This window comes from Pogoniulus pusillus, chromosome 30 (assembly GCF_015220805.1).
Source record: "Pogoniulus pusillus isolate bPogPus1 chromosome 30, bPogPus1.pri, whole genome shotgun sequence".
Classification (NCBI taxonomy): domain Eukaryota; kingdom Metazoa; phylum Chordata; class Aves; order Piciformes; family Lybiidae; genus Pogoniulus; species Pogoniulus pusillus.
Window position 1 is genome coordinate 8783059 of NC_087293.1, and position 22341 is coordinate 8805399.

General features: G+C 49.6%; 1 protein-coding gene across 15 annotated transcripts in view; it reads left to right on the plus strand.

Annotated features, from left to right (window-relative positions):
- The window catches only part of NCOR2 (nuclear receptor corepressor 2), a 264994-nt gene that overhangs the window by 64989 nt on the left and 177664 nt on the right, over nucleotides 1–22341 (plus strand). For all 15 annotated transcript variants that reach the window (XM_064168689.1, XM_064168685.1, XM_064168698.1 and 12 more), the window contains exon 2: nucleotides 13572–13782. In XM_064168689.1, coding sequence (XP_064024759.1) covers nucleotides 13678–13782 — 105 coding nt within the window. In that variant the 5' untranslated portion in view covers nucleotides 13572–13677. The remainder of the gene's footprint in view (nucleotides 1–13571; nucleotides 13783–22341) is intronic.

A 22341-nucleotide genomic window follows, 5' to 3' on the forward strand; every position in this document is an offset into this window, starting at 1 on the left:
AGTGGATGTTGTCAAAACAAAATCAGAAGCCTTTTTCTGGCTGGAGGAGCAGGAAGATGATTTGGGGAGAGGCTGCAGTTTGTATTTCTTTTCTCATGTTGTCAGATATTTCAGCATTGTTTTGCTTACCTCTAGCACCTGTCTGCAGTATTTATTTGTTTGTTTCTGGAGATTTCTCTGCTTCTGTGATTCCAAGATTGCCTACTAATGGGTGCCCAGCCATGCCTCGGAGGTGTAGGGAGAAGGGGTTGGCTCCAGTGACCTGTGCCCTGTGGTTGAGTTCCCAGCCAGCTGTTCTGCAGCTGCTTTCACTGTGAGATCACAGGGATTTAAACTGGTTGGATTGTGTTCTCAGAGCACACCTCTGCGCTGGGCAGGAGGTGACAGGAGGTAAAGCTGTTGTGATGTCAGGAGATGTGTAGTCATGTCAGGAAATGTGTATGGGTGCTGTGTTCCATTGCCAGGTGCTGCCCTGGAACACTGCAATAGGGTGAAGAAAGTAAAGGTTTGTTTACCGCTTTGGACTGCTGAATTTGTTTTTCTCTCTCTTGACTTTTCTTTGTCTGTAAAGTGAGTCGTTTTAATGCAGAGCTGAGAAATAAACAATGGGGGATGATGCTGAATTTCAGGCATTGAAGCAGCAAACTCCCCTTTTGGGTGAGAGCTTACCATTCAAGCCTTGACCTTGTTAAAACATGTTAACGCAATAAAAGTCGGAGTATTTAGAGACAAGTGACTTCTTCCTGCCTTCAGGGGCGTAATTAAACCATTCCACACCCCTTAAACCAGAGCTGTGGGAGGAGGACTGAGGAGCTCCGTATCCTGCCAGCCTCAGTCAGCAGCCTTGTGCTGGGGTCACCTCCATCCCTTGGCAGCACCCATGGACCGTGGAGCTGCTGCTGGAAAGTGCTGGGAGAGTCTGGCAGTGATTGCAAGGGAAACTTGCTGCTGAGAGGATGGCATCACTCCTTCTGCAGGGCAGGCAGCTCTTGTATCAGTTGAAATCATGGTCAAGTGTTTCATACTAAAGTAGACTGAATTTCCTGGGTGAAACATGCAACATAGCTTCACAGGGAGGGAAGGTGTGTGGGGGAGATGATGTTGATAAAAATTCCTACACAACTTAAAAATAGGAGAGTTATCCCTTTCCTCAGGGTTTCCCTCCTTAAATATTCCTTAAAAGGTTGTAAAGAACATCACACTTCTCTATCAATATCCACAGAATGGACATAATACAGGTGGACATATTAGTGTCTCCAAAACCACCTTCATCCCTTAATTTACTGGAGGACTTTCAAGGGAGATACGTAAAGTTGCTGTTTCCAGTTGCAAATTATGACACTGAGATGTCTACCAAGCTGTAAACAGAACCCACTGGTGTGAATCCATATGGAATTGCAGCTCCTAAGATGAACAAATAAGGAATCCCACATCCCAGTCAAACTGTGGGGACACATGCATGCTATGGAATAATCAGTCCTATATTTGTCTGTGCCTACATAGCAAATTCTAATTCCCCAGGAGCAATTGCTGTTGCAGTGCTCTACACCTTGGGAGCTGTTACTGCCTTGTGGCTATTTCGAAAGCACTGGGCTGCATTTTCTGTTTGTTTGGGGTGGGTTGGTTGGCTTGTTTGCCTGAGCTCCTCACTTCTGTGTTGTCTTCTCCCTGGGAGTGTTCTCCAGTACCCTTCCTGCAGGCACTATATCTGTGAGGGCAGGGCTTGGCAAGAGGCTTTTGCAAGAGTAGAGTAGGATCTGCAAAGTCAAAGCATCCAAGTGGAATCATGCTTGTATGACTGTTTAGGAGACCTTATCCACTGCACAGGACCACTAATGACCCCCTGTGCCCAATGACAGAGGTTGGATGGAGTCTGAAGAGCAGGGAAAGATGACTTGCTTGGGTTTGTGTTCCCTTTGTGGAGTCTGTGTGGACTGTTAGGCTCCCACGGGGCAGCTTGAGAGGCTGTGTCTGTGCCTCTAGAATCTGCATGGGCATGACAGCTGCTTGCAGTGAAATCCACCATCCTTGGCTACTGCCATTAAAACAGGAGGGTTGTTAACCACAGCTGTTTCATGACCAGCTCAGCTGCCCAAGCAGAGGTGACAGATTTGGGGATGGTAATCCTCTTAGTTATCCCTGTGTAAGCTGCCCAGCATCCACTTGAGAACAGGGGAAACTCCTTGCCTTAGCAGAGACCATTTCAGATGCCTTGTCTTCTCTTGCTGTGAGTAACCAGAGTTCATCTCTAAATATGAGGCCTTGTGAAGGTTCCCAGCTTAATGCACTGAGGTGCTGGGAAACATCCTTAAATACCCCCGAGATGGGAAGATTATCATGATGCAATTTGTGTCTCCACAAAAGCATTGTTTGACCTTGGGACTGACTTCTGTGCTTTCTGCTACCATCCTTCTTGCTTTTGTCCAGGCCAATTTTGTCCAAATGACTTGGTGTTAGAGCTTCTGTTTGCCCCCAAGAGATGCTTCCCAGCTGATGAAGGCTGCTTTGCATCAGGCATTTCCCTTGTGGTTTGTCTTTGCTTCTGCTGTCAGGTTGGAGGGTGAGGAACCATCTGAAACCTCATCCTCAGGGCAGGTAGGTACAGGATGACAGGAGGTACTTGCTGGTACCCACACAGTGGCAGCAATGAAATGGGGTCAGTGAGTCATCTTGGAAATAGCTTGACGTTGGCAGCAGAAGCCTTTTTCAAGTAGTAATAGTTATTACTAATTAATGGCTTTGAGGTCATCAGTTGTGAAACAGGGTGGACTCCTGGCCCAGGGACTGAGCATTTTGTTGGGAAACAAGGAGAAAGTCTTCCATTCCTCTGGTGTGACAGGGTAGAGAGAACAGGCTTCAGATCTTGTCTTCTGATCCCCCTGCTTCCCCATGGAAAGGTGGACACTTGGAGATGTCTCATCTCTGTAGTGTGAATTCCAGTCCTCTTGCACAGAGCCCTTCAAACTGGTACACAGGCTCCTAGAAGCTTGTAAATGACAGGCTCAGCCTATTGCTCCAAGCTCAGGAAAAGCAAACTACCAAAGGTATGACCAGGCAGCACTTCAAGAACTGTCTCAATCAGAAAGCCAGGACTCCTGATCTGTCAAGGACTGAGTGACAGCTTTGAACAGCTGCTTGTCAGCAGGACTGAGCTTGGCAGGGAAGCATTGAAATCTTGTTTGCCCATTTGCACAGGTTCAGTTATTAAACACATCAGGAATCCCCATCTGCTTTGGAAGCCTATCTGGAGAAAGATAACCCAGAGCTCAGCTCCTGCAAGTGCTGTTAGCCTTTGAGTGCTGTTGGAGGGAGCCGAAGCTGTGCAGGACTCTCTTTTTTGGGGTAAGGCTCCTCTGTGGATGGTGGGGAGAGGGCTGAAGCTCTTAGCTTTGTGCTTGTTGTGTGCTAGGGCTCTTGCTGAAATGGGCTTTTCGTTTGTGTATGGTATCTGAAAGAGGATGGAGAGAGCAGAGGTAGTGTTCTCCTATTCCTCTTACCTTGCTGCAAGTTGTTCAGTGCTCTGCAAGGTGCTACCTGCTGTATGCAGATCTTGGGATTTTTCTGGTGCCTCTAGAGAGGGTTTGACTTTCTGTCTAGAAGCCATTAATTACCTAGACAGGGAAAGCAGAACATACCCAATTAATGGCTCCTACTGCTTAGACCTGTCTCTCCAGCTGATCTGCTGGGAGCTAATGAGCAGCTCCTTTCACTGGGCCACCAGTGAGCTTGAACTTCTCATCGGTTTTCCTGGGGTGAAATGAAAGCAGCAGCAATGTGCAGGAACAAATGGCTGGAATGCGGTTATTAACCTGGGCTGCAAATTGACTATCTGCTAGTAATTACCCAGGGAATGCTAGGAGAAAGGCCTATAGTGGGTTCAGAGCTGGTATTTGACAGATGATCACAAGCACTTGAGCTAGCATTGCTTAACTTCCCATCCCGTGCCTGAGGTGCAGCAATGTGCTGGGTTAAGTACAGCCTCTGCCACACAAACTGGAGTAAAATGGGTTACTTTAAGCCACCTCCGCTCCCAAATGACTCTCTTCTTCAGTGATATTTTATGGCACAGCTGCACAGCATCTCATATATTTTTGAGTACCTTAGTTTACAGGTCATTTAATTTATTTGCAGGCTTTGTTTCGGTTCCCTGGGGTAATTGTGTTCCTTTGCACATGTCTTCCTATGGAGGCATTGAATTGTGCAGTTTGTCACAATAGTGCAGCTTTTATGCTGGCAGTCGGTGCTCTTCAAAGATCCTTCTGTGAAGTTTAGACTCCTGAATCATTAGAGGATCATGAAAGAAAAGGAATAATTTAGCAGGCGAAGATGTTTTGTCGTCTTTGAAATTGGGAACGTGCGAAAGGAGAAAATGTTTAGCGGTACAATCCGCCTCAAAGAACTTATCTCAGGAGCTCCAGAAAATGAATTTCCCTTCTTTATTCAGGATGTAAATAATCGAAAATGTCACTCCTGAGCTGAGTAATTTGTTCAACAAAAGAATCTCGAGGAGATGACTCCCCCAGCTTTCATGAACATGCCCAAGACATCAGAGGACCTGTCTCTTTAGCACTGTGAACTGAGGGGTTTGAAAATCAAACGAGCAGCGTGTTGTGTGTGAAACACAGGAAGAAACCTTGCAGGTGCTTTGTAATTTTCCCTTGGATTTTAAAAGCTGTGTTTATCTGGAGAGGCTGGGGTGCAGGTTAACTCCTGGGAGCTGCCAATGGGTGTAGTGATGATGTGTTGGTACAGCGATGGTTGTTAAGGTGCTGTTAACGCACTTGGGAGTGTGGCTCAAATAGTCCCAGGGTTCCTTTATTGGTTTTCCTATGTCGGTGAGGAGTTGCTCTTTTTCCCTTTGATTTCAAGTGTGTGTTTATGAAACTGAGATTGGTACTGGGTAACAGCTACGATATTTAAACCCCTGTTTAATGTGGGGATGGGGCAGCTGAAGTGGAGAAGATGATGCATAGTGTGTGCAGGGAAGGGACACTCTGGGAGTGGGGACAGGAGGTGCTTTGCCCTGGAGCTGGCTGCCAATAACTCTGGAACTGCCCCACTATGCTTGCCCCACAGCCAGAATTACCTCAGATCTTAGGTGGATGTAGCAGCATGGGGCCAGTGTTGCAGCATTCCAAGCTGGGTAGAACAGGAGGAAGGTTTGGTTTGTGCCTCTGCACAATCCATCTTGCCCTGACAGGTTGAGGGTTACAATATACATGACCCTTGGAGGTCCCTTCCAACCCAATGCTTGCTATGATACTATGTGTTTTTAGTTTCAGCTATTGCGTTTCTGTCTCTGGAGCTTTGGGCTGGGCTTCCACAGGGAAATGGGGACTTCTTCAGCATTTTTTCCATCTCTGAGGTTTTAGTAATCAATCCTGCTGCCTTGCTTTTGCTGTCCTAGGCTGGCTTTGTTATCTGTCTGCTTTTTGGCTGCCTAACCTGTGCTCTGGCATTTGCCTATCGCTCCTTTCCTTTTCTCCTCCCATCCCCTGCCCAGTTTCCCTTTGCAGTCCTAGTGCCCAGGTGGTTGCATGTTTGGTTGTTTTAATTTCCTCTCCAGACGTTTCCATTTGTCTTTGCAGACCATCTTCCACAAAGGCCTCTCATGGTCTAATTTGTTTTCTATTTCCAGCCTAGCCTTAAAATAACTCCTTTGTTCCATGAATGGCCTGTGCATGGATCCAAATCCCACCTCCCTCCCACTTTTTGAGTGCAGATTTCATTGTGGCTGTTCCTCATCAGTATCTTTACTCCAAGTGTCCCCTTTGGGCTTTCAGCCTGTATCTGCCAGGCAGTAGCTGTGGGTTGTGTGTGCCTCCACTATCTTCACTTCCCAGTGGAGCAGTCTACAACTACCTGAAAGGGCATTGTAGCCAGGTGGGGGGTGGCCTCTTCTCCCAGGTAACCAGCAACAGAACAAGGGGACACAGTCTCAAGTTGTGCCAGGGTAGGTATAGGCTGGATATTAGGAAGAAGTTCTTCACAAGAGAGAGTGATTTCCCATTGGAATGGGCTGCCCAGGGAGGTGGTGGAGGCACCGTCCCTGGAGGTCTTCAAGAAAAGCCTGGATGAGGCACTTAGTGCCATGGTCTGCTTGATTGGATAGGGCTGGGTGCTAGGTTGGACTGGATGATCTTGGAGGTCTCTTCCAACCTGGTTGATTCTATGATTCTATGCCATGGCATAACAGGAGCAGCTCTGCTATCGCTTCCCTGGTGACTGAATCGCTGTCCCAATGATCCATGGGTCATCTGCATGCTTTTGCAGTCTCAGCTGTGAAAACCAGGAGTTGCTTAAGGTTTCTAAAATTAGGAGAGGAAAATCTAACAGTGGTAGTAGGAAAACTGAAGGGAAAGAGGTGTGTTATGGCAGGATTTGGAAAGCAAAGACTGAAGCCAGCCACACTGATGCTGACCTGAGGCTGGAGCTGCGGCCAGGCTGGCAATTGGTGTGTGGCTGGTGCATTTCAAGAAGACACCATCCCTGCAGCTAGTGAGTGACAGCCAAATGCTGCAGCTGAGAGAAATGGCTCAGGCTTGTTCATGTAAGCACATACATGCTCCTCTGGGACCTGTCACAAGGTCACTTGCAGCCTCTTTGCCAAGGGCTGGGAGGTACTTAAACTGTGAGATTCATTGCAAGTGCTCCTTCTCATCTCATGTGGGGTGTCCGTGGTGGGGACGTGGTGCTCAGCTGCTCCCAACAACTGGATTATGTTACTGAGAGTCGTGGCCTGAAGGAGAACTGTTAGTGGCAGGACTTGCAGCACACAAGCACATTCTTTCATCAGCCAGAAGCATCAGGCTGAGAGCAGGCTGTCTGGCAAAACCTGACTTATGAAATACAACTGGAAATGGGGCTGGCAAAATCCATCCCTCTGACCTTGCTCCACACAGCTGCGGTGCCAAGATGTACACAAATGCAGGCAAAGGTTATCTCGGGGTAGAGCTAAATGTGGGTCCTGTGCCCAGAATAGCTTGGAAAGATTGAAAAGTGGAAATACTAGTCACAAATCCTGCTTTGCCACTTTGGGCAGTGATAGGAGCAGGGCAGAGAAGTCGCTGTTCATTAAGGATCAGAACCGGTTCTGTGTGGAGCTGTACCATGGTGGGAGAGCTGATGTAGCCCAGAGACTTCCAGCAAGGAGATAACTAACCAGGATAAGAGGCTTCAGCCCCTGAACTTCTGCTGTCCTCTCCCTAGCCCTGGAGACTGGTTGTATATTCTTTCAAGGGTAACATCCTGCCATGGGCAACTTTGTTCTGGTGCTGCAAGGCCTCTCTTCTTCTCCTAGATCTGCTGGTTGTGCAGCTGAACCGTCAGGCAGGTGAGGAAATGAATCTAGTTCAAAAGTCATCTGGTCAGAAGAGGTGTGGCGGAGTGCTACTGGCAGCAGGTGAGGTGGGAAGCTGGGCAGGAGCTGCCTTGGGTACTGCTGTTTGAGGGGTACCTGGGGAACCACAGGATCTGTCTATGATGTGCAGGGTGCTGCTAGCCTTGGCTCTGCTTTTGTTTTCTTTCAAAGCAGGAAAAATGCATTAAGATTGGATACAGGTACAGACCTTGATCCCTGGGGTTGAAATAACTTCTGCATGCCATGGAGCTCAGGATATGCCTGATCTTTCCTGTTGACCCTGGGCTGCTATTTTAATGTAAAACCTCTGTACCCTGCTGCGACTGAACACTAGTGTGGATTCTCAGGCTGCAGACACTGACATGGTTGGCTTTGTTGTTCTGAATAGAGCCCTAAATTTATGGCAGCTGGCCTGCCTTCCCTACTGAAAGGGCACAATAGATAACAGTACAGGCAAATATTTGTGTAGAATGTCAACTGTCTTCCAAGAAAATTTCATGCACATATTGATTAGACAAATCCATTACTGATAGGCTGTGGTGCATTTCTTGGAAACACCTCTTGACCCATTTTCATCACATCTTAGTTGTTTTTACTTCCACTAGTCCTTTAGAGCAAGTGTGGGTAAATCTCTCCACTACTCTTCGGGTCTGGTTTCAGTCTGAATCTATATGCATGTCAGTGCTGGGACAGCTGCTGAGAGCAGTATGCTTCTCTGCTGGGCTGCATGCGAGTAGGTGGTGGGGTTGTTGAAGTGTCTTGAGCTGGTCGGCTTGGTGGAGGTGAATGTTGTAGCTCAAGATGAATTAAGCATTATAACAAAGGTCTCTTTAAGGTTTATTTCAAAAGACTCAAGTTAACTGGAGCACAGATACACGTTTTTTTGTCTTGAGGAGGAAGTGTCATCTGTTTAGTGTCTGAGTAAAGATGACTTGGTTGTTCTCCAAAACCTTGCATCATGTAGCGTAATGAAGCTTCAGCTTTGTCGGTACTCTCCAACTGACTGTGCCCTGGTGAGCGTTAGCAACAGTTTGCCTGTTTGCCTTGTCTGCAAAGCATGGTGTTGCTGGTTGTTGCCTTTCTGTAAGGTCTTTCACAGTCATTTTGTCAGCTACCTCCTAACGAGGGAGATTATTCTTCCCCTGTACTCAGCACTGGTCAGGCCACACCTTGAGTACTGTGTCTAGTTCTGGGCTCCTCAATTCAAGAGAGATGTTGGAGTGCTGGAAGGTGTCTAGAGAAGGGCGACAAAGCTGGTGAGGGGCCTGGAACACAAACCCTATGAGGAGAGGTTGAGGGAGCTGGGGTTGTTTAGCCTGGAGGAGGCTCAGGGCAGAGCTCATTGCTGTCTACAACTACCTGAAAGGAGGATGTAGCCAGGTGGGGTTGGCCTCTTCTGCCAGGCAACCACCAACAGAACAAGGAGACGCAGTCTCAAGTTGTGCCAGGGGAGGTCTAGGCTGGATGTTAGGAGGAAGTTGTTGGCAGAGAGAGTGATTGGCATTGGAATGGGCTGCCCAGGGAGGTGGTGGAGTCACCGTGCCTGGAGGTGTTCAAGAAAAGACTGGATGAGGCACTTAGTGCCATGGTCTAGTTGACTGGCTAGGGCTGGGTGCTAGGTTGGACTGGACCATCTTGGAGGTCTCTTCCAACCTGGTTGATTCTGTGATCTTCTGTGGGCCATCCATGGGCTGTGAACCACAAGTTGAGTAACATTACTCTGGACTTAAGAAACGAGCTCTTCTGTTAATGTTACTTCAGCATGTCCTTGCTAAAACGAAAGAACAAACCCAGGTTGGTTTTGAACTTGAGCAGAGTGTTTTCATTGGGCTCTTTAAAGCTTTCCTGAGGATGGAGAAACCAGTCTTTTCTGTAAGCTGGGAGTGTCTTCTTGTTATCACCTGTTGGATGAACCAAGGTGTGGGGTAATTGTGGCAACTCACCTACGTTTATATGGTGTCAGCAGCAAGCCAGGCACCTCACCCAGGAACCCTGCTCTCCCTGAGGAGTACAGAGCTGACTGGGAGGGTTGTCTCACACTTTGAAGAGCAGCAAATGTGTTGAATGAGGTGAATGGAAATACTTTTTTTTGCACCTTAATGTAATTGCAAACTCTTATTTTAGACCTGTAGGGTATTCATATTGTTCTGTCTGTATCTGTGAATGCTTTTGCTGTGCTCTGAAGCCAGGCTGAGGGACCAGCACAGAAGTGCCCAGCCCTGTGTCTAATTGATGTGGACTGTGAGTTTATAGATGACTGGGGGGCATTGTGAGCTTGTCTGTGCCCATGTCTAGGGCTGGATGTGAATCTGTCCAGTGCTGTACATCTCATTGGCACAGGCTGTGCCTGAACTGGCAAATGCTGCTGGGAGCTGGCAGGTGCTTGGGCAGCCAAGTGAACCTGCAGCAACTTGCAGTGGCTTGTAGGCTGTTTTCATGGTGTAAACTGGGCAAAACAGGTGATGGGGAAATTATTTTAGACAGCAAGTGGCACATAAATGTGAGAAACAGAAGCAGGAAGGTGGTACTTTGTTGTAGGGAGTTGGCAGCGGGGAGGAGGGTGGTGGTTTTGAAAGCTTCAGCAATTGGTTGAGATCCTGGGAGTCTGCTAAACAGCTGGAAATAAGTGAGTGCAGGAGGCTCTGTGAGCTTTTGCCTCTTCTGCAAGTTCATGTTGTAGCTCTGGTGCTGGGTTTGCTGCTCCAGCTTTCTCCTGTTCCTAATCAGGGACTGTAAATCTCCTTGTACCTAGTAATGTCTAACGCAGGTCTGTGGATAAAAAGGTCTCTGATGGAGACTCCAACTGGGGAGGGAAATACTTTTCCTGTGAGACAATGTCTGTTCCTCATCAAACTCAGCTGAGAAAAGTAGGAATGAAATGGTTCAGTCTTAAAGATTTCAAGAGCCTGGCTGCATCATTTCTCTTATTTCCATAAATCTGCTTCTATTGCTTGTGTTCCTCTCGTGAAAATAATGACTAAAGGGTTGTGGGTGAGGAGGCACCTCAGTACCTTTTGCTGGGGATGTGTGGCCTAGAAGTGTCCCAGCTGCACCCAGCTCTGAAGCAGCACCAGTACATCCCTGGCACGATGTTATGCCCTCACTTTGCTCCCTAGTGGGAGCACCCACGGCCCTGCTGCTGTCTGACCAGGGACTGTTATCCTCCTCCTCCTCGTGATGCTGAGCTGGACACCACAGCAGCTCTTTTCTTCACACATGGAGTGTCAATGTGATCTGAGGCAGTGGCATCTGTGTAGCTGCCCCACTGCTTTAGTGACCTCATTTGGCTCCAGCCTGCAGTCCAGATGCAGTGGAGAGCATCCAGGGCCTGATTTGCAGGTGTGGGAACACACGGGCAGTGCTTTGCTGTGTGCAAGCACTTGATTTTTACCCTTGGATTCTCAGGTCGTCTTGTAGAGGCAGAGGTGATTTGCTGCTCTGGGGAAGGAAAACACCTTTTGTGGTCCTGCTAACACACGATGACCGCCACCAATGCAGCTTGCAGGCAGTGTGCCTCACCGTGGGGCAGCTCTGCTGGCCCCTTAATTTCACCCCATGTGCATGTGTCCTTCTAGGAGAGAGTTAACTTTTCTGGTTGCACACAGAAGCAAAAAAGCTTTTGAACTGTTAGAGAGCTTGACACTGTGTGGCTTTGCACTTGCTGCTGGGTTTTAAAGCTGAGTTTCTGATCTGTAGAGCTTAAAAAAAGAAAACTAATCCCATTTCTTTTACTGTATGGCTGCCATGGCATGATCTGGTTCACCTGCTGAGTTTCCAGGGAAGCAGTTGGCTTGCTGAAAGCTGCTGAGGTCTCTGCCCCTTGCCCCCCACTTGGAGCATGGATATATAGATGTGTGTGTCTATATATTTACATATGCTAAGTAACTCTTAGGTGGCTGCAAGCCAAGATGTCCACGTTTAAGCCCGTTGTTAGGAAAGTACCTTTAAACTTCTGCCGATCCCAGCGAGCTTTTGGAGCCCTTGAGAACATCCTGCACATGTCCCTGGCAGCTGCAGGGAGGATTTGCCTCTAGAGCAGCACTCGTTGGGCTGCAGGAGGTCTGTGAGAGTGGCAAGGTGTCCCCAGAGAGCATGGCCCCCAGCCCCGAGTGGGAATCAATGCTTAAAATCTCATCCAGTCGGAAGTGTTGAGGTGAAGTGGGGTAGTCATACTGAGAGTATAAATACGTGCTGGCTGCCTTCTGGGTGCCTCTGAATTCCCCCTCTTGCACGGGGGCTTTCCTGCCCCAAAGTGGATTGCACCAAGCATGTCAGGCTCCCGTCTAGAATGAGGGTTGGGCTGATCCTGGGCCACCCTTGCTTTCCAGGACTGGGGTGGCAGGTAAGACTTCCCAGGGTTTGGCAGAGATGTGTGTGTGCAGCACTTGGGGGAACCCCAGATCCTTTGCAGAGGGCAAGCTGAAAGCAGGAGGGGGCTTGGTTGTCCTCCTCTTCCTTCCCTGAGAGCCAAGCCCTTCTCTGTCTTTTCCCATGCATAACTTGGCAAAGTACCTTTGGCTTAGGAAGCTCCTCTGTCCCTTGGCAGGAGCATGGAGCTGTCTCTGAATGGCTGTCATCTTCAGGCCTCAGTGAGAATTTGCTGAAAACCAGTATTTTGGTAAAACTGGACTTCTTTGCAAAGAGACCTCCTTAGGCTGCTTTCTCCTGTGTGTCGTGCCCGGCTTGCTGGGGACTGTTGGTTGGCGAGCAGCGCGTGGATGCCAGCAAGCCAGTGAGGAGATCCTGTGCCTGCCTGCAGCAGATAGTGAGTGGTTTGTCAGCATGGGCTGATCTGTGGTCTCATGGGAGAGAAAGAAAAAAAGAAAATAGAAAAAGACTTCCTCTTTCTCTCTTTCTGCCTCCCTTTCCCACCCCTTTTTGGTTTTTGTACATGCCAGCTGCCGTTTCAGTTGAAATTGCGTTGGCTGGGGCTGGCTGTGCCTTCTGTGCATCAGAGGCCACACAAGTGTGGGGAGCTGGTGCTGGAGGGGACTGGATGCTTTCTTTGGTGCTCCCAAGTGTACTGAGGGAAGCTTTTGATACTGCCACAACCCTTACAGAAACTTCTAAGTCATATCTACCGTTGCTGAGAGTGAGGTGTGTGAGTGTGTGCAAGCACTGGGTGGGATGGAGCACTGGCCCAGGGAAGAGGGAGCTGGGGCTCCCCCTGCTCAGGATCAGTCTTGACAGCATCCTCAAAGCCCAGGCAGCAGCAGGGATTTATGCTTTACATAACTAACCATTAATAGGAGAATTATAGTTAATGTACCTGAAGCTGTCAGTGATGAGGGGCAGCATTTAGACGTTTGTCGTCTTTTTTTTCTGTTGAAATCCAGACAAAAACCAGGAGGTTTAAAATCCTCTCCAGACATGACCTGAAGTGTCTCTAAAAAGCAGTGACTCATAAAATCTCCCCCTGGAGCCAAGGGGAGTTCTCTCTTGGTTTTCCTGATTTTATTCCTGCTGCAAAGGGAATTGCAACACATGGTGAAGCAGCAAATGTGTGGGTGGCAGGGGTGTGTTTGTGCAAATAACCTCAGGGCCATGCTGTCTTCTCCAGCTCTTGGTCCTGATCAGACAGGTTGATCTGTTTGGCACTGGAGGTGTGTGGTGTGCTCTAGTCCTGAATTGTAACGTAGCTCCGTGTATGGACATGGCTGCTGAGCATGACAGTGCCTAGTCTCCCTCCTGGCAAAGTTCAGGGCTTACCTCAAGTAGCTGCAGCTCATAAAGGGGGGACTGAAGGGAGATGTGTGTGGACATGTGAGAGTGTTGATGGGGAAGCGGATGAGTCGAGGAGGGACGTTGTGCTTTTGGACCTCGTGGTGTAGTGCCAAACTCTATCTTGTGTTTTTTGGGAACCAAGTCTCCCCCCCAAAATACCTCTGTCCAAGAGACTTGTAGATGTAGATCAACAGGGCCCAGAGGAAATGCCAGCACTGTGCAGGCCTCATCTTGCTGGAGCTGAGGGAACATTTTCCACAGCAATTGGGTAGGATGTGTATGGGAAAATCTTACATTTGGACTTGCCTTGGATAGAAGTACTCCACTGAAAAAACCTGGCAGTGGAGCTGGCTAAGCAGATAAAGTGAGGCTGCTGGAGAACTGAGAGCAGTTAGGATTTGGTGACGACCTAAGGCTTCATGCTTGCTTGTCTCAGGGGACTATGGTAGACTAGGTTTTAACCTCCTCCTCTCCCACTTGCTTGCAGTTGTTGGGTGACGTGGAAGGCTCACACAGGATGAAGAGTTGCTCCCGGCTCTCCTAACCCGTTGTCGGTGATTCGAGGCAGCGAGTGCCACACCTGCTGGCTCGCCATGTCTGGATCGACGCAGCCCGTGACGCAGAGCTGGCGCGCCGCCGAGCCGCGCTACCCGCCGCACGCCATGTCCTATCCGGTTCAGATTGCTCGACCACATGCGGTAAGGCGAGAGACTTCCCTACCCGCTCATGGGGTAGGGGCTGTGTGGCTTGTCCCTGTCACTGGGGCAGTGGCTCAGCCACTCTGGTCTCGGTATGGCTGTTACAGAGAAATCAGACCACTTCCGTGCCTGTGGTACAGAATTTCGTTGTTCCTCTCTCATGGGATCCTCTTCTGCTTTTCCCTATGGTGCTTTCAGCTTTTCTTTCGCTTTCCAGCCTTTTCCCACTGCTTGCCATGGTGGTGCTCATGGGCTATGGCTCATCACTCCCAAGCATCTGAGTCCATTTCCCTTGGCTGGATGCAGTAACGCGGGAACTGGCTTGAGGGAAGGGGGAGAAAGGTTGACCATCCACATGGAGCAATAGCATGTATCTTCCAGCCATCTTCAGCTTGGCCTTTCCTTGGTGTTGAATCAAAAGGGGATGAGCCTTCTCTGTCATGTAAGTGTATCACCCAGTGAGCCCACTCCTAGCTCCTCACACCCATAGGAGAGCTCTTCTTATCTCCAGGCAGACTGCTGGAGGTGAGCCTGCTGCTTGTCCTTCAGTCAGGAGACCTGCTGCTCTCTACATGATGTTCCTGGCTAGTAGTGACAGTCCTGGGAAGCAAGAGGAAAACAGATGCTGATGTATTTTCCATTTTATTCTCCCCCACTTTTTCCCTTCTCTTCCCTCTTGACTTGTCTCATCTCCTCCTGGATCAAACCATGAGTTGGTGGTGATTGTCTTTTGGCCATGTTTTGTTGAATGCACTGAAGCCTGCACAGGTTAATTCGTTTGGATCCAGCCTCTCCTTTCTGTTCCCTGTCATTCGGGTCTGTGCTTGCTCATCGTGGATTGTTGAATGTTTTAGTTTTAAGACCTCAACAGAAAAAACTCTCCTTAGTGGAACAGCTTTAGTCAGCTCAAGCTGCTTAAAAGAATCTTATTAGGTGGTGGAGTGTGGCACATACTTGTAAGGCTGCTCTTTGGAGCTGCTTCTTGGTAGGTTATAGTGAAGTGACCACAGCCAGGAAGGTGCTTGTAATGCATCTTAGTGAGGAGACCTTGTCTTGGGGTTGTGTTTTTGACAGTGGGAGCTACTGAATGGTAAAATTCCTGCAGTGGTGATTTTTTAGGGTTTATCTTGAAAGCCTGAGTACCTGTGAAGTGTCAGTGAAGGGGTGAAATTACCTCATCTGCCCTATTTGCTAGGCTTCAGCAAAGCAGCACAGGAAGCAGAGCTGGAGCTTGGAAAGGCTTTGAAATAGAAACGTTAAGGAGGGCACAGGACGAGCTTTTGGCTGCGTTAGCTGGCTCATGGAGATCGCTTGGGGCCTGCGTGCTTCTGCACAAAGAGGCTTTTCATGCAGGGTATGAGACACGCTGACCTGGTTCAGTTTATGGCAGCTTTGCTTCCATCAGTGCAAGCGCGTTTGGGGCTTTGGGTGGAATGAGAGCATTTGTCTCGGAAAGAAAATCCCACTTCTCTTTTTAGCAGAAACCCAAGCAGGAGGAGGATGTGACCAGGTGAGCAAGATCTGCAGTTGTTGTGAAACCATGATTTAAAAAGAAACCCAAGAAGCCTCAATACCCAGTGTGGAGACAGGTTTTAGAAGAGGGTGAAAGACAAGCTTGGGGGTGTTGAGTCTCTGCCAAGCCCAGGTTGCTTCCCCCTAGTGTCACAACAGCAGGAGGAGCTAAGCAGGGCAGTAATTTGCAGGTTGGGTGGATCTTGGGCTTTCTCCAGCCTGCCCTGCTCTCTGGCTGGCATGAATGGTGCTTTTATTCTGTCACATTAGTGTTGGAAGAAGTTGCTGACGTTTGCTTCTGGAAGCTATTTTCACAGCCTCATGTAATCTTGTGGTGCCTTTTAGGTGTCTGGATGCAGGGGAGGTCAGGCTTGAGATTTGTATTGTTTTTTTACTTTTTGATTGGTCTTCTTGCCAGAAGTGTGTCAGCAGCCCATGCAAAGCACCCTGCCTGTCCTCAGGAGGGTGGGCAGAGCGTTCCTTGAAGGGTGTCCCTGTGTGATCCCTCCCTGCTGTCTCAGCTGTTTGCAAACACATCCTGCTTGGTGGTGCCATCAGCTGGACCCTGGCCATGGCTCTGGGGCTGGAGCCCATCTCTGGTGGGGACTGCTTGGAGAGGACAGCCCAGTTGCTTTGAAGTTGCTGTGCTGTTTAATATTAAAGCCAGTGTTGTTTGCTTGCATGTCTTGGCTGGGTTGGTTTTGTCATGGGGTGTGTTTGCACAGTGAGAGCCTGTTTGGAAGCCAAACCCAACCCAACACTAGCGTGTCTTGCATCTGGTTAGATTTTGATGCTGGTTTGCAGCATTCCATGATGTCCTTTCCTGAGAACTGGGAGTTTGTCAGCCCAGGGATCCTTAATCCTGGTGGTGGAAATGCTCTGGGTCACCACCTGGGTGTGTGCACAGGGCTGAGCACAGCAGGGCCGCAAGTGTGTTGTAATATAAATAAATAATGACAGGCCAACTGTGACAGTGGCACCCAGGGAGATGTGGCCCGGCAGGAATACTGAGCTCAGAAATGAGCCGTGACATTATTTGAGGTTTGTGGATGCTTTATGAAGAGTGATTTAAAAGATTGCAGCTGTTTGATCTCAGAGATGGAGGAAGTGAGAGGATGTGTTGACAAGGGGCAGAAGGCAATGGGAGTGTGCTTGGACATTTTGCTTCTCCCATTCTATAAATCCTAAGGGAATATCCAACCAAATGGGGGAAAAAGATGCCTTTCAAGTGAATAAAGAGAAATATGCCTTGTACCTATGGGCAGTGCATTCCAAGAGTTACTGCTGCATTTGGAGCTGCCAGAGAGGAGCCAGTATCAGTCAGGTGAGGATCTTTGTTGAGTGGTCTCGCTCCTGGGTGACACCTTTTGGGCAGGGCTGTGCGAACCCATGGGTCTGATCCAGGCCAAACTCTGATGGGTGTTGCCACAGACAGGCTCGTCCTCAGGGTACATCAGTCTCCAGCTGTGTTGGGGGGTGTCCTCATCCTCTTCACTGAGAGACATCTGGTCCCAACAGCTGTCAGGGAGGTGAGATGTGAAAATGGTGCAGTATTTTATAATGGCCAGAGATTTAATTCCATCTTACTGAAAAAATTGCCTGTAGAGAATCTCTGACAAGTGCATATGCTTCTGGTGGCAAGGAGCTTGGTGAGACTTCTGAGTGGTTTGACCTGGGGCTCTGTAGTCTGGAGAACAGAAGATTGAGAGATCATCTCCTCCATGTGTATAAATATCTGAAGGGGGGTGTCAAGTTGATGGGACCAGTCTCTTTTTGGTGGTCCACAGCAGTAAAACAAGGAGCATAAAATCAACCAGGTTGGAAGACACCTCCAAGATCATCCAGTCCAACCTGTCACCCAGCCCTGTCCAGTCAACTAGACCATGGCATTAAGTGCCTCATCCAGGCTTTTCTTGAACACCTCCAGGGACGGTGCCTCCACCACCTCCCTGGGCAGCCCATTCCAATGGCAAATCGCACTCTCTGTAGAGAACTTCCTCCTAACGTCCTGGAACATGGAAGGTTTCACCTCAACATGAGGAGAAACTTCTTTACTGTGAGGGTGACAGAGCCCTGGAACAGGCTGCCCAGAGAGGTTGTGGAGTCTCCTCTGGAGACTTTCTAAACCCACCTGGATGCATTCCTGTGCAGACTGCTCTCGGTGATCCTGCTTTGGCAGTGGGGTTGGACTCGATCTCTGGAGATCCCTTCCAACTTCTGGTGTTCTGTGATTCTGACTGTCTTTAGGTAAAACTAAAACCACCACTAGTCCACAAGTTGTTTAAGAGCACTGAGTGGTTCCTGGCTGAAGTGCAGGGGAAACATTTTTCTTTTCCATATTCATTAGCTGTGATGTTGGGATGCTTAGTTAACTTCTGTCATGTTCCGCCTGGGAACAGAGGGATTGTGTGTGCTCTGTGACCTTTAGCTCAAGGTGACAAAACACATTACTTATGTTCTTAACCTTCTAATGTGTCTGCAGCTCATGCTTTCGCAGAGGAAGCTTTCCCATGAAGGAGATTCATTTTCAGGCAACCTGCAGATATTTTCTGTAAACAGGTCGATTTCCCTGCATAGCACATGCCCCTCTTTCCTTTTAAAGCCACTTGGCCATCAATATTCCCTGGGTTCCCCTCTCTTCCTCCTGTATGGATCCAGTCTCTCACTGTGCCCTCCTTACCAGTCATCCTTCTTCTGGTTGTGCCCTGACGGTTTGGAGCTGCAGGAATGATGCAGCTGCAGATGCTGGAGTGTGCAGGAGATGCTGGGTCTTGGGGCACGCAGGGTGCCCTCATGCAATAGCCTCTGTGCCAAAACAGCTTCTGCTTTTGGAGTGCTTTTAGTGTTTAACCAGATTTGGGCACTGGTAGGAAGGATGGGGTATATGTGTACGAAATTGATGTTCCATCACTTGAATCCCCATCAGTGAGTACTGTCCTGTCCCTGCAAAACAAGAGGTACTGAGCATGGCTTCCTCATGCTCTTTGCCCATGTTCCTTGCAGGGCCTCAGCTGAGGAGGAGAGATGAGCTTAACTCCTCAACCCCTCTGCTTCATCTGAGACCTTCGTGCCTTCTGCTGTGCCAGCTCCTCTGTCTGGGAGCAGCTCTGTAGTTCCTTCATTAAACTCCCTGTTTGCAAAACACTTGTGCAGGAGTGTCCCAGCCCAATCCCTCATTATTTTTGGCCCACGATAAATAACTTCCTTGTCTGTCTCAACCAGAGACAAGAGCTTGGTGCAAACTTGTGTGCTGATTTGGTGTCCCAGCCAAACGGTGGCCTGGGGGGAATGGAAGTGCCTTCCCTGCCCAGACTCCTCCTCCCAGCAGCCTGAGCAGGGCGAGTTAAACCCAGCACCCTGCCGTGGAGGGTGCTGTAAGGAGATGGCAGCTCTGGAGGTGGCAGGAGCTCTCTCCTCTCCGCAGTGAGATGATCGGGGTGGTGAGGTGATGCCAGGTAAGCCTGCAGACAGGCAGCACTTCTCGTGTTACGAGCGCCAGGAGCTTTTGCTGCTGTGTTGGTTTCCCTCAGAGTAGTTATTCACACTTCTATCTGCTGGAAGCAAAATGCCAGCCTGTGTCGGTGCTCCAGGAGCTTGCAGAACGGAAGAGTTTAGGGTGCCAAATGCTAAAATCCCCCAGGCTGCATAGAGCCTTCTCCAACCACCTCCGAGCGCACAGCAAAGCCTCCTGCTACCAGCTGTGCAGCTGAGCAGGGGGCGGCTCATGCCAGGGAGTTGCATCCTGAATTCTGCCTGCCAGGCTCCAGGGAGTGTTGTAAGGAATTACTTGAAAGTCACAAACCTGCCTTGGGAACGCTGACTGATCGGGTGTGTCAGAACTGAAACTGGTGAAATCACTCCTGAGGACCTTCCCAGTGGAGGATTGATTGAGCTCTGAGCAGTTCCCTGGTGCATTTGGGGGAGTTTGCCTTGTGCTGTGGGACTGGGAGAGCATGGAAGTGAAGGAATAGGACGCCCAATTCTCTGCTCTGGGATCCCTCCCTCCCATTGCCATGGAGAGGGCGTTGGCTTACAGCAACTTGCTTTTAGAGCTCTTTTTCCCTTCAACCAAACTCAGTTCTTTTTCTTCAAGCTACTGTAAACTTTTCTGATAGCTCCTTAAATCTGATGCAGAGGGTGAGGTTTTGCTTTTCTGGACCTCAAGATCCTTAGGCTTAGAAAGAACTTTTGTTGTATATGTGATTTGGCAGTAGAGACCCACTAAAGCTACTTTTGGAGATAAAAAGCTGTTGTGTGCACTCCTGGGCTGAGTCTGCCCAACTCACGCCACTAGCCTCTGCAGACACCTGCAAGACCAGGGCTTTTTGCAGTTGCCACTGTCACTGTACTTACACACAGTACTGACCAAGACAGGAAATGAAGTGTTGGAGGGAGTGGGTGGGAGGACATGAAAAGACAATAGGGACCTATATGGGTTTGTGGATTGGTTAGGGGTGTTGTGTGGGAACATGGGTGATGGGAGATACTGGGGGACTATGCTGCAGAAGAGATGCAGTGATGAGCAAAATGACCTGGTGCATTTAAAGTGGAACTGCTGGGTTTGCTGTGTGAAGAGAGCTGCTCACCCTGCATGGGTATTTGTAACCAGAGGTTGCTTCAGGAAGCAGAGGAGCAGGTGTAGGGACTGGAGGGAAGGCAGACAGGTCCTTCCTGGCTCAAAGGTGCCTGGATGTGACTGGGACAAAAGTCTTGTGATACAGACTGAAAAACAGCACTGTAATGGTTGTGCTGCAGCTCTGTGGGCACCTCTGGCTGCTGGGGACAGGGCTGGCAGCTGGCTCCAGCACCCGGCACTGGTCAGATGATTGGGAAGTCACAACAGCTGAGAGCTGCCCCCACTGAGACATGACTTCTTCTCCATGAATGGCATATTCAGATGGGACAGCTAAACCCTGCTGGCAGCCCTGGGCTGGAGGAAAGGGTGTTGGGGAGGATGCATTACTGTGCAGCTGGTGCAGCCGCCAGTGGTGCTGGCATCAGACGTGGCCTGAGCACAGGGATGGCAGCAGAAATCAGTGCTTTCCGAGAAGGGGCCACGCACAGTGTGGTCACCTCCTCAAACAAAAGGCCAAGTCAGCAGCTCCTGAGAGATGGATGGCAACGAGACCGTGCCGGAACAATGAGGGTGTTTGTCTTCTCAGCACATGTTGCATCTTCGTAGGCAAGATAAAAATGTGTGTATGCAGCCAGGTTTTTATTACTGACCTTATCTTCAACAGTGGAGCTGATTGTGGAGGAGTTGTTGTTTGGTTCTATGCTGGGCTTTTTCTTTCCTTAAATTTGCAGTGAGCTCCTCCCAGGGTCTGGGGGAGGAAGTGAGGCAGACAGCAGTGTACTTGTGGACAACCTGTTTTGATCAATAACCACCTCCTCTGTGCTTTGAGGGAGGTTTTCAGTAGCAGAGGATGTCTCCTCTTTGCTGGGGAGGGTGAGGGTGATCAGCTCTGTGCTGTGCTGATCCCCTCACAGCTGTGCTGCGTTTGTGGTGGCTTGGCTACTGCCCTTGTTCCTCCCAAACCTTCCCCCTTCCTCTTACCTGGATCCACACTGGGAAAAACACTCTCCAGGCAAAGGCTAAAGAGTGCCTTTCTTGGTTTGATGAGCAACTGTGGTGCTGCTGGTGCCGAAGGCTATCCAGGCACCAGAGAGCTTTTCCTTTTATTGCTAAAATAGGTCATGCTCGCTGCTGGCAGGAGGAGATTTAAAGCAACTTGTTTCAAAGTTCAGGGTGTGCAGAGCAGAGGTGAGGGACATTCCCTGCCTCTGGCAAAGCTGCTGGAGTGGTGGCTAATGTTGCTTGGGCCACCCCACCTTGGGGTGGAGAGCTATTCTGACTTGCAGGCAGCAGCCTTGCCTCCTACTCCAGCCAAGGGGCTCAAGCAGCAGCTTGTTGCACAGATGAATTTCTGGACAATCCAAGGCCCTAGTGGGTTTTAATGTGGGGTAGCTGCTCCATGCTCCTGGAGATGTGGGAGGCTCAACCTGGCATGTGCTTCTCAAGGAAATGGGGTGAATTCACAGTCCAAGCTTGAGCAATAAACTCTTGGCTGCAGTGTTGGGCCTCCTTGACTTGTGTGTCTTGTCCGGATATCCTCGTTGTATAGGGAATAGTTCTGAGTGTTAGAGGCACAGGGCAGTCTGTGTGGGAAACAACAACAAAGAAGCAGCAGGTGATTGAGCTTGTGGCAAATGTGGGCACTGCCCTGGGCAGTGCTGTCTGCAGCTGCTCTTACCTCAGAAAATACCAGTGGAAATTAGGACACCTAAGATAAAGGTGAGACGTGAGGTGGAGCAAGGTTCCCAGAGCTAGTGGGATGATGTTGGGAACAAATGGAGTGTGGGATGTGCCAGGACAGCTTTAAAGTGCCCAGCTCTGGCTCTGTGTGTCAGCAGTACCACAATTTGTGGGGACACCAGCCCCACTGCCCTCACCCATCAATTGCACTGCAGTTAACAGGAGCTCCCAGAAGGGCACATGTTCTGCTCAGGAGCAGCAGGAATGGGCCAGGCATTTTCTGAAATCAGAGAGGGAACAATTTGTGTCAAGTGAAATAAACAGGCATGCTTTGGCATTGTGTTTTGCTCACTCTTCAGATCGGCTTCGTTGGAGCTAAATGCTTGGGAGAGCTTCAGCAGAAACAGGCAGATCGTTGGGAAACAAATTGTTCACAGCACTGGGCGAGCTGGTAACAAACAGCCCACGACCTAATCCTTACTGGAGGTGGCGAGGAGCTGGGATTTGCTCCTCAGTCAACATGTGCAGTGCCCCGGCCTGTTTGCCAGCCTGCCAAAGGTTATGAGGACAGTGTGTGGCAGTGGCTTGTAGCAGGGTGAGGGCTGCTGTGCCCGGGGAGTTGGGCAGCCTGCGCCCGATGCCGTGATTAGAGGCGGCAGCTGGCGTGGGTGCCACCCTCTGCCGGGGAGCCTGCTCAGCTGGCGGATGTGGTGGCAGACCCCGGGAGCGCTCCTCGGCGTCGCTGCGGAGCGAGGGCGGCAGTTCTTTGGGTGAAGCTGCCTCTGCACCGA